The 12,500-nt window shown below is 38.0% G+C and overlaps 1 protein-coding gene across 1 annotated transcript in view; it reads right to left on the bottom strand.

Annotated features, from left to right (window-relative positions):
• Nucleotides 1-12,500, bottom strand: part of ec (echinus) — a 483,333-nt gene that overhangs the window by 344,867 nt on the left and 125,966 nt on the right. Inside the window, exon 2 of the mRNA XM_067132826.1 lies at nucleotides 6,308-6,971. Within this exon, the coding sequence (XP_066988927.1) occupies nucleotides 6,308-6,892 (585 nt within the window). The 5' untranslated portion in view covers nucleotides 6,893-6,971. The remainder of the gene's footprint in view (nucleotides 1-6,307; nucleotides 6,972-12,500) is intronic.

Below are 12,500 nucleotides of genomic sequence, written 5' to 3'. Positions count from 1 at the left end.
CAGTTTTGATAACCCTTTTGTTTAGATTGTCTAGTCTTCTTCCAAGTAATTTTTTTTTTATCAATTCTAAAGGAGCATCAGAAACTAATGTGTAAGTAATATGGAATATGGCTTGACTCGTGGCGTTTCTGATAACTTTTGCAATGAAATTATTAGTTTCACCGTGGTCTTTAATTCAAATGGAGGGAATTTTCTTGTGTGCAAATGGTATATTTCCTAGTCAACTTTCTGAATATTGTAATAAGGAATATGTTTCATGGGATTACTTTGTAAAAGTGAAATTAAACTATAAAAACACCACTGGTACATGTGTCGTGAAATATGTTCCATTCATATTTATCTGCTAAGTTCAGTTAGTAAAGAGCTACATCCACTGATGAAAAAGTCCCTTGTGCTTTTGAGAAATACGTATTTGCCACGTTGTCATTGAGACCGCACAGATTATTTGAATCCATGATCTATTCCACTATACTGTATATCCTGCAAGATACGGTGTTATACATCCCAAATAGGGTTATGGGCATCAAAATCACCAGCTATAAAGCAGGGTCCCTTAGAGATCACTTATTAACACTTGTAATCTGGTTAATTACGCGCAATGCGGATGGTATTGTAAGTTGAATGCTGAAAACTGTAAATCAGTATTATTAACAATTATTTTATTATATATTATGTCACTGTTTATGTACACTGCAGTCGTTAGTTGCCTTTCTCTTGTGAAGCTGTTGCTCGTAAATATTGCCTATTGATGGTACTGGTATGTTTACAAAATTCTTAAGATTTATTGGAGTTAGAATATAAAATTTAGAACAAATGCCAAGCGCTAGGACCAATGAGGTCATTCAGCGCTTAAAAGAAAATTGAGAGTAAAGGAAGTTTCAAAGGAGTTATAGGAGGAAAACCTCGCACTTACATATGAAACAAATGTTAGGAGAGGCTGGAAAGTACGATGAAAGAAAGATAGTATGAACACAGGTAAAGTAAAAGGAACGAAAGGGGTTGCGGCTAGGGGCGAAAGGGACGCTTCAAAGAACCCTGAGTAATGCCTACAGTGCACCCCAAGAGGTGCACTGACGGCACTATCCCCTTCGGGGGCCAAAGGTTAATTAGTCTTTGAGGAGACGCTGTATTTCTCCAAGGTGTAATCAGGTCTGAAGACCATTCACACTCAGCTAAATTATATAATCATCAATGTCTATGTAAGAATGAGGTTTTATGGCTTACAGAAGTTGATGTTTTACTATTTTTTGCTTATTATAACTGGAGTTAATTTTTATCAGACATTTCATTTCATTTTTTGCAGCTGGTTTACTCTCTTTCTAACTGTTTCATCACCAGTTTATTTTCTTTTTTTATCTTTCGTCTGAATTTCTTCTAGAAATTTATCTATAACATTTATATGTTTTTCTTGATAACATATCAAATGGTTGATACATATGCATCCTTTTTCACGAGTTCCTATGCCAGTTGTTTTCTTATTTCTATATTTTAGAATTTCTTATAGTCTTATCGATGGTTATATATCCGTTTTTATTGCAGAGTTCCATACAGCATGTACCACATTTGCATGTGTCGTCATACGTATATGTCGTGTTCTTACCAATGAAGTTGTGCATTAGTAAAGTACTGGTGATGTGATTACATCTCCCCTGACATTTTTATTTTATAGTATAGTTTCTTTTTCTTATGGTATTTCCTCAATTTGAGGTGGGACCTCGATTAACCGGTTTGTTATCTGCTATGTTGATGGACTAATTTTTTTTTTTTTTTCATAATGGTTGTTGTCTTATTTTTTATTTTGTTTGGGAGCTCGAACAATTTCATTACGGTCATTAATATTTTGTTTTTAGGGGTTCTTAGTATTTTGTTTCTCGTATTTTTGGGGGGTTCTTTCTCACGGGCTTTTCTTGAAGTTCAGAGACGTTATTTTGGTGTTTTCCTCCTAATGGTTTTTTCCTCAGTCCGCCGAGATCGTACCCAGCACCGAGGGCAAGGCTTAATATGAAAATTTCCCTCGCTAGCCCACGTCAGGTGCTCCGGTTTTACGGCTGAAGAGGCAGACATGCCGTCCACTTCCACCCGCCATCAAAGTTGCAACAACAGAATATCCCATGATTCAAATAATTTTAGGGTCTTCATCCAAAAGTCTGTTTTGATAGACGAATTAAAGAAAAATGAAACTCTTACTAAGAAAAAAAAAAGCCTGGCTACAATTTGCTAGGGCAGCAGCTAAGGTGCAAGGCTTCCATGGCTTTGATGTCTAACGTGATCAAAGCACTGGGCTTTGCCTCTCAGTTGCCATCCTCTACGCTTCCCAAGGACTACAATGGGCCAGGATCCAGGGAGAATGGAACAAAGAACAAGGTTTCCACTGTAAACATTTGTATTAACATTTGTAGGAAATGCTCATATGTGAGAGTCTGCGTTCACTTTCAGCAGGCTTCTAATAATACAAGGAAAAAAACCTCAAGTCTGAATCTATATTACTTTAAGATTTCATGAAGACGAATAATAAGTAAATAGAGCATCAACGCGTTCTGCTTTTATGCGCAGAACCATTTTCTCACACAGAAAACATCAGCAAGAGAATTCCCAAAAGAGATTACCTGAAGAGCAATTTTCCTTTGCCTCGCCACAGGCGAAGGAATCCCAGGTAACCTTCAGATATTTAGGCTTAACATCCTGCCTAGCAAAAAAAAAAAAAGATGTACCACATTTTTGCCAATCTTGTTATTAATTTGTTAAATCACACGGTAAAAGTAAATTCCTCATCTTTCACAAATTTTTGTCAAATGAATTGACATATACGAGTACACATCCAGAATACATGGAAGCTGTATTTACTGTTATGACCAACTGATTATCAATGTTTTCCCAGTAACGATTAATCTAAATACCATCCCACATTCCGACATCATAAGTAACTATCGAATCATCAGCCTCGCCTTGAGACTGTCGCAAAGTGGGATGACGCAGGAATAAAGATAAAATAGTTACATGGAAGCGAGCACGCAGGCTACTATGATTGCAGCAATATCCTACTTTATAACATTCCTAAATGCAAATTTATACAAAAATATGAGATCAAGGGATTCAGCTTCCTGAGCAAAGGTACAAATCATGCAGAACATTTTCTTCTTTTACTACAGTACTTCTAAAACAAAGCCCGCTTTAAACGCTTTGAACGTTTAGTAAAGTCAAGAAGTTCAAGTAGGAATTGCTCACTTTTTTTTTACAAACCCTTTCCATTGGTCAGTGATACGTATAATTTACATTTTTTATATATGCATATTTTACATGAATCTTTTTCTTGCTGTAGAATCAATTCACTTTTCAGACAGATACTGACGTTAAAGTGAAGGAACAGCATATGTAAACGCTTCATCCGCAGGATTCATGATTCATTTAAGTGGCAGTAATGCCTAATACTCCTCTAAAGCCTAAGGAAATTAATTATTTGACATACGCACACACAGACATACATTCATGCATACACACACACATACATACATATATATAAATTTATATATACTGTATATATATATACAGTATATGTATATATATATATATATATATATATATATATATATAGAGAGAGAGAGAGAGAGAGAGAGAGAGAGAGAGAGAGAGAGAGAGAGAGAGAGAGAGAGAGAGAGAGAGAGAGAGAGAGAGAGAGAGGGAGCGAGAGAGAGAGAGAGAGAGAGAATTATCCTACACGCTTCCGTTTTCAATTACAGCACAATTATGCTGGCATACGTTCAGACTGAGAACTGACCACTCACATCTATTATGCTTCGCTTCCCTCTCTCTTTAAATCCCAGCTACAATCCAAAGGTACACTCTGGTCATTCAGTCTGTGAACTGAATACATAAGCTGAGAGAGAGAGAGAGAGAGAGAGAGAGAGAGAGAGAGAGAGAGAGAGAGAGAGAGAGTCCAACAAAACGAAAAATGATATACCCGCTCCTTGCAGTCTAACAGCGGTAAAAAAAAAAAAAAAAAAAAATCGATATCAAAAGACATCAGCGGAGTCACCGAACCCGGCCCCATTGTGCCATCGTAACTGTCATTTTAACTGACATCACAACTGGAGCGTTGTTATCGTGACCCAGCTACTTACATCCCCACCCCCCCTTTAATAGTCTTGCCATGAGAATGCAATAAAGGCGATTTCACCGCATGAAATGGTCGGAACGATGAGCCGTAATGCGATAGCCTTGTTCAATATTCTCCAGGTCTTAAGTAAAAAAAAAAAAAAAAAAAAAAAAAAAAAAAATGGTAATAGGATCTTTTTTTTTGTGGCGATTTTTTCCCTTCCGTTTTTCTTTTTTTCCGCCATGCTCATTTCAGTCATTATCCTTTTCTCAAATGAGGTTATCTGCTAGCTTCCCACAATTACTGAGTTGCTGTGTCCAAGATCCGTTGCTGCATGTTGCTCTTGTGTGTGTGTGTGTGTGTGTGTGTGTGTGTGTGTGTGTGTGTGTGTGTGTGTGTGTGTGTGTGTGTATTTTTAAAACCTAGCACACAACAAAAAATTGATAAATGAAGCTTTAAATCAATACTCGACTACACAACAACCCGTATATTTAAACGTAAAAAAATAGAATCAATTTAAATCAAATAAACGCCGAACATCCAAAATAAATATTTAACCAAATTACTGACATTAAAACAAATCCAACACGATCAAAGCAAATTGACAATTCATGTGTTTTACGAAGGCATCAAAATCTGAAGAACAAGAGTTTGGTTGGGGTATAGCTACGATGAACTCGGTAAAATTAAAAGTAGACATTTCTCTAATCACAATCGCTCATAGCCACAGGTACTGTTACCTGTATCTACATCTATCTGCAGTGTAATGGGAACGAGTAAAATTGGGATAAGAAAGAGTGGGGCCATAGAGCCCAAATAAAAGACGGGTTGAATTCTCAACAGATGGAAAGTAACGTGAATAGGCTGAAATTTGCAGAAATAGTTTCCATGAAAATTACACAAAATATCAACTTGTTAATTCTTTTTATTATCTTAAACACAGTGACACATAATTCATTAAAGCCGCCTCTTTTGCATCGCCATAAAAGATGACATGATTATTTTTATTTCTTTATTATGATGTCTTGTTTATTATGACATTACTCACTACAGAGATATCTTCGAATAATACAAAATGAATGTCAAAGAGTTTAAGAGATTTAATTGGAATGCACTGACGAAGGACTGATACATAGCGGTAGAAATCATAATATATATAAATGTTGTAATGCATATATAGTGTGTGCATGTGTATACATATATATATATATATATATATATATATATATATATATATATATATATATATATATATATACACACACACACACATACACACATATACATACATTTGAAACTAACAATAGACAAAAACTACATCTATAATACAGAGAATTCGTCATGGTTGCTACCATTTTTGAAAACAAGCCTGCTATAGATGAGAAAACTACAAAGCATCAGATATTAGTTGCTAATATTGGTGGTCTTTGTGTCCGGAAAAATATAATGAAAAATTTAATAACATGCATCAAAACTTTATGGTCTGAAGAGGTACAGCATACATGTAATTCATGAAAATAAAACAACTATAAAATACTACAGGCAGGTTATCAAATTCCTAGAACTGCATCAGACCGGTTGATACATATATTTTCTTTCAGTTACACATACTGTAAGTTGCACGTTCTAAAATCTTTACATTCAGTTAGATTTTTTATTACTTTCATTTTCCATTTCTCTTTCCAGACTAAATTTGTCGGTCTCTTGTGAACTTCCTCTTTGGTCACATACAACAAATTACTGATACTTATATCTGGAACTCTTAAACTACACGAAAGTTTCTGTACATTATGGAATCCATATCAATTATACTATTGGTGATGAATGAACATACACACTGGAAGCAAATCTAAACATATTACTTGAAATCTCCAACAAAGAGGTCAAGACTATAACTCTGAGGTGTTGATTTTGTCGTGTTAAAGTTTTACCTAAGCTTGAAGAAGAGTAGGGAGGAGGAGGAGGAGGAGGAGGAGGAGGAGGAGGAGGAGGAGGAGGAGGAGGAGGAGGAGGAGGAGGAGGAGGAGGAGGAGGAGGAGGAGGAGGAAGAGGAAGAGGAGTTTGATTAGGTAGCGAAAAGAGGCCACAAGAAACAAAGTACTTGAATGTTGAATAACTTGAGAACTTGCAGCCTCAAGTCCTTGACCTTTCATACAAGTATATTTTAATGCGATACAGTCACAAGCACAACCACTCAGGTAAATGAAATCTTACCTGTACAGCACTGTTGAGGAAGCAGTTGTTCTGTCCCGGAGCATTGAGCAAGCCCTTCGCCCCCGCAACAGAGTCGCGAGGGGAGGCCAAGTCACCCATCTCCCCGTCAAGCTTCTCTTGGTCATTCCCGATGTCCCCACTGGTGACTCTGGGGTTGCTGACGACGTCTTGGCCCAATTTTCGAGTATTGGCAGAGTCGTGACGCGAGGGCCTGAGCGTGTGGGTCAGGAGAGCATCCGGCCCTCGGGACAGTTCGAGAGACAGGTCCCCTTGGTCCCAGTTGGGACCTAAATGGTCCCATGACGACCTCAGGGGAGCTGCATGCGCTCTGGGGCTGTCCAGTTGGTCCCACGACCCTCCCAGGTGGTCGCGATGGGAAGCGAAGCCCCTGGATGCTTGACAAAAGTTCCGAGGGCTGAAAGTAAGGGAAGAACCGAGGTCCCTCACAGAGGCTCCGTAGTCCCTCGGCAGCGATTTTGCCATATCTCGATGAGGGTCCCGATGGCGGGCACTTGGCACTGCTCTGGGTGGGGACATGGTCGTGGCAGTAGTCATGCTGCTGTAAAGGGTGGGGGAAGGCGTCATAACAGAAGCCTCACGACTGTGACATCGAAACCACCTGACGACGTAAACACGCCTTCCACCATGGCAACGAGCACATCACCTGCAAAAACAAAGGAAAAGGGTATTAACGATTCATAGTTACGGAAATGTATAACTTTTATCTGCCCTAAAATGGAAAACTGCAGTATCTGCAAAATTTTCGAAATTGAGATATGCCACCTAATGGGCTCGTGAAACTCTAATACACAAGTTACTGCAGTTTCAGAATGATTCCTCAATGCTTTCCACGAGTATTTAGGGGGTCCCATTTGCAGTATCTGCAAAAATCAGTAGTAAGGCAAGGTGGTGTCTACCATTTTTCTGTCTTGTATTTTTGCAGATACTGCAGTCTTACATTTCAGGGCAGTATTCTTACCACCCCTTGAAGAGAGCTAGGAGAACAAAGAAATATATATATGTATATTTGGAAACCCACCCACGTTTCAGCAGAGTTTTTTCTGGTATAGTATAAGATCAAAAGTAACTGTAAAATTCACGACAGAAATTCCTGACCTCAGGTGCGCTTAGACATCTAAAGGTTTTTGGACTAAAACTTTAAAAGTGACACATTCAGTGGCTTCTGTTAGACTAAGCACTTTTTTTTTTTTTTTTTTTTAAGGGATGGGCCGGCGGAAGATACTGTGCCATAGGTTACGCAGTGTGGTAATAAGAAATTATTTGAATAAATATTATCTTTTACAGTCTCAGAGAACTTTTGCTGTACTCCAAATTGCCATGATCTGTACAGTGGTATTCTGTCATTATTAGTTCAAGCGAAATTTATTTGTCATTATTTGATACAACAAGCAAGAAGCGACATAACTCTTTTAGCAAGAGCTTGGGGATCTCATGCTGTTATCTGAAGGTAATTCTCAGGACACAGCGGAAGTGAAAGTCCTAGCTAATTACTTCTCTTTGCGAGGACTCAGCTTCCAGTCCAGCAGAGGGTCCTGTGTCTCTTCCACCCCTATTGCTATTGGTGGTTCAGAGAACTCTGATCTTTCTTATAATGCGTTTTCACTTCGTTTTCTGCCTCTCCTATTTTCTGGATGCCTCGAAAAATCTCTCCGTTTGCTTTCTGATCTTCTGGCGAAGCTTCTTTTTTTTATTATTATTATTATTATGCTCTCCAGGCAAACTCGAAAACTGCTTTGACTGTTACAGAAAACTTAGCGCAGATTAAATCTTCTAGGCTTAATTTCCTTTCTATTTTTTTTTTCTATCTAACACAACAAACTCCTACAACTAAAGAAAACTGGCATGTCTAGATGCTACTCGAGCTGTAATAAAGCTTGAATTTCGCACACTGTACAGTAGCTCATGTTTTTTTTTTTCAAGAAAACTCCCGTTAATGCATGCAAACAGTAAATTGTGTAAGTGTACTACGCACAACTTAATCGCACCTACTTCGATCCTGAAATTCTGTCTTTCTCTGGCCTCCCATAATCTACTTGTATCTCTATAGAAATGCTACCTCAAACCCCACATCACTTGATGGGAATTCACTGACACCTTTTAAGGCATGGCCCCTAAATTTACCACAGCAAAAGCTGCAGAAATGGGACAGAATTCGCTGCTATACAACTTCTAAAAACGGCAAACTCTCAAAACCATCCTTGAAATGTTTCTTTCGCATCAAAATTCGCCAGGACTAAATAAATTACCGTAGGCCTCGCAAGATTAATTTTTTTTCAGCGATACAAAGATTATCTTAATTTACGTCTGAGTTTAGTTCTGATTCACCACCACTGGGTGCCAGAACCAAAACCGTTTTATCTTGAGTTTTAAAGAATGATTGCCTTTCGCAGGCTTCCCTTATCCGTCTATCCTTCCCACCTGTCCATCTAACCCAAGACCCACCTAACCCCCTTACGAGGGTAGGGATTCGCGATGCTCCTGGGGGCCCCCCACCATCCCGGACAGGAGCTCGTAGTGGCCTAAGGGTCCATCTCAACCACTACCGCAATCGGAGGGACTCTTTCAAAAGATGGGAACATTAGATACCACATTGTTCCCCTATTGTTCCCCCACGGACGATAGCCATCAACCGTAATCTTGTATTGTTCATAATTATCCCAGACAATCGTCGTCGGGTTCCTAGTGGCCATTCCCATACAGGATCCCTATCAAACCTTTTGGAGTGGCTGTCACTTTTAGTAGTCCCACGTTATTTGGCAAATGGATGCCTCTGTAATTCGGCGGGATTTCAATGAGCCAAGGATCCTGATCTGCATTGTAATAGTAAATTTAAGCATGAATAAAGGGGGAAAATTGGAGAAAATTTATGACAGAAATAGTAAATACTGATACCAAATGATGACGAACCAAAGAATGCTGCCCAATTTCTAATAGCTTATCAAGATTTGCCTGCAACAACAGAGAGAGAGAGAGAGAGAGAGAGAGAGAGAGAGAGAGAGAGAGAGAGAGAGAGGATAACAGTTGTCCTTAAGAGTGAAATTTTTTATGAATTATTACGGACACACACACACACAGAGTGTGTGTAACAAATAAGTACGGGATAACAATGATAGCACTTTTAACATCCCTGCCACATTCCTAAATGTATCATGACCATTAGAAAAGAAGAGAACTGGTAGGAACAACTGAAGAAGAGGGTTCCGACTCCGTAAAACTCCACATTTATTAAGATTTCCATCGCTCCTTGTTTCCCACATTTTCCTCTTGACCCGACCCTGGTCCGCAGACAGGAAAGAGGCGGAAACGAAAAGAGAAGGGAGAGCAGGTGGCGACGTCCATTTGCATAAAGGGAAAGGTCGTTCATCTGAGGTGTATCTAATATATTCACGACAGGGTATACAGATCGCTACACCTTGATTGGATATATTCAAGCGGGTTCTCGCAGTCGAAGAGGCGTGTGACAGCCTACTTGGAACCAAGAGGTTATAATCTCCTTCTCGGGACCAGCTGAAATGGAATTACGGGAACCAGTTCTGGAAAAACAAGAGTGGGTTTTTTTCACATACTGGGTAGCTGGAGTCCAAATCTATGGACGAGTCTTACATGGTGGATATTCGCGGGAGCGAAATCCAAACAAAACGAGGCATAAGAATTGTAACTTGAGTAACAATATTAATTGTTGACATCAGAAAATCAGTCAGCATGAAAATTTGATCGAAACAGTACAACAGATCACAGAAAAGTTAAGCACTCTTCACTCGTAGAAACAGGAAATACACAAACCACATCTTAGAGAGAGAGAGAGAGAGAGAGAGAGAGAAACTGCCATTTTCAAATAGACCATAATACGTGTTTTCAGAGAGTTTCAAAACTACAGCAAAGAAGTTTTGCTAACAAAATAAACCCCGCTTTTATAATTTGATTAAATTTGCATACGCGTTTTAGATAGTTCATCACTGGGGGTAAGATTCAATAGGAGATATGCTATTTATTAATATTTTGGGAATGCTGGTTCAAACCCTTAATTTGTGGTTATATCATATTCTTTAACCAACACAATTATTTTAATTTCCTTTAGTAGTAGTAGTAGTAGTATTTCATAAAGCTTTGACTTCGACTCTTTTTATCCTAATCTCTGACCCGTCAACTGCACCATTAGTTCCTTCCAGTAGAACGTAAATCAAATCCTTTCCTCGTAGCGTCCCCTGAAGGATGGAAGGAAGGCAATTTTTTATCTTTAACCTAACCACACATTCGGAAGGAAGACAGTTTTCATCTTTAACCTAAACAAACATTCATCTACAAAAAAAAGTAATTCACCATTAACTTGATACCCATTTAATGAATACCAAGGTCATTACTTTTGGATTTGGTCTTCTTAGATTATCTTAGATAACTGGATCAACCAAACACGGGAACGGACATTAACCAAGCTTACCGATATTATTTAGTTTCTCTTTTGAACATTTCATGCAGAATGGAGTCAAAAGTGTACGGACCGGGGCTGAAATTAGTTATTTTCCTTTGTTCGCTGTGTTAATGCAGCTTCCATTAAGTGTTGAGAAATAAAATTTTTTACTTATACTATTATGGTACCAATCAGTTTTATGTAATTTATTTACTTAGGTGTACAAAAAGTACATTATTCTTTTCACCGCTTCTACGTAATATTCATAATGATCAACTTCGACAATAACTTCCTTACTTGTCTGGCCCAAATAAAATGAATCACAGTCCATACATGAGAAACTGTCCTCACCAAATAAAGAAATTAAACATCAGAATAAATCAACTTGCAAATTCAGTTAGAAATAGCCAAAAGAAAAATGTTCTTTTTAATTCTAATACCATGTTGTGTGTAATCTTCTGTTCCATCATATGTAGTCTGCTTGAAAATAATGCCTTAGAATAAAGGCAAAAGATCTTGCTCTCCTTTGCTTCCCATTCCTCTTGGCCATATAGTGTTCATGATGTATGTATGTATGTATGTGTGTGTATATATATATATATATATATATATATATATATATATATATATATATATATATATATATATATATATATACACACATATATATATATATATATATATATATATATATATATATATATATATATATCAAATAACAAAAACGTGGTTAACAATAAACACCTCTACTAGGCACTAACCTTTGAAAATAACGCAATGTTAACAGAAGCAAAGGCCTTGACGAGTAATTCAGAGTTAAATTTTAAAATGCTCACAGTGAAGATATTTACAAAAAGCAGATATCAACGTTCGTCGCGACACACACACGCGCACAGACCGACGGGAACTCCAGAAACAACTGGGGAAAGCTCTTGTGAGAGAGGGAGAGAATAGTCAACGAGGCCAAACAGGGTAAGAACTTGCTGCTACACTTTAAACACATCCAATGTATAACGGGATGATAATTAGATTGGGGCCAGTTAAGAGGGGTCGATTTCGTCATCACTTAGAGCCCCTGATCATCCCCGTGACAAAATATTACTTACTGGTAATTGAATCATTCTCCCTGAATTACCTTCGTTACTAATCAATCAATTCTCCAGCGCTGAAGTGTCCTGATCGACCGACGCAAAATCTTCAATGAATAAAACTTCCCTCAAAAACTAATTAAACTATAAAAATGGGGCAGAGAAAAATCACCTAGCCCCCACCCTCCCCCAAAATCCCATTATGGCCCATGATGCTGCACATTTACCTTCATTGCAAACCCACTTAAATTCCACATCCCCCAACCCTCGGCTTCCTAATTTTCGCTCCTCGCAGGAAAATAGAACAAAAACTGAACCTTCGTCACTAAACAACTTAAAAAGTACATTTGTGCTTTCATTCCTGCAAGCTACTCCAGTTCTCTAGACTTTTTTTCCCTCCCTCGTTATCCCTACCCTGCCAAAGGGGTGTTAAATGTTACTGGTGTTTTTAGCTTGTTGTACGTGAATGTACACATTATGAATAAATAAACAACAAACATTATCCAGTTAACACATAAAATTAACTTGACGACCATAATGCAGACCATCAAATTTTTTGTGATATTTGACTGATACAAAAATGCGGAAACGCCATAAATTTAACCAACCCATCCTGTTTCTTTAATAAGAAATAGCATCTAAACACACTTCTACCATTTTATGAAGTCAAAGTAAT

The sequence above is a fragment of the Macrobrachium rosenbergii genome, chromosome 32, assembly GCF_040412425.1.
Source record: "Macrobrachium rosenbergii isolate ZJJX-2024 chromosome 32, ASM4041242v1, whole genome shotgun sequence".
NCBI lineage: Eukaryota > Metazoa > Arthropoda > Malacostraca > Decapoda > Palaemonidae > Macrobrachium > Macrobrachium rosenbergii.
Note: the sequence above shows the minus strand (reverse complement) of the source record. Positions and strands in the feature narration are given on the sequence as shown.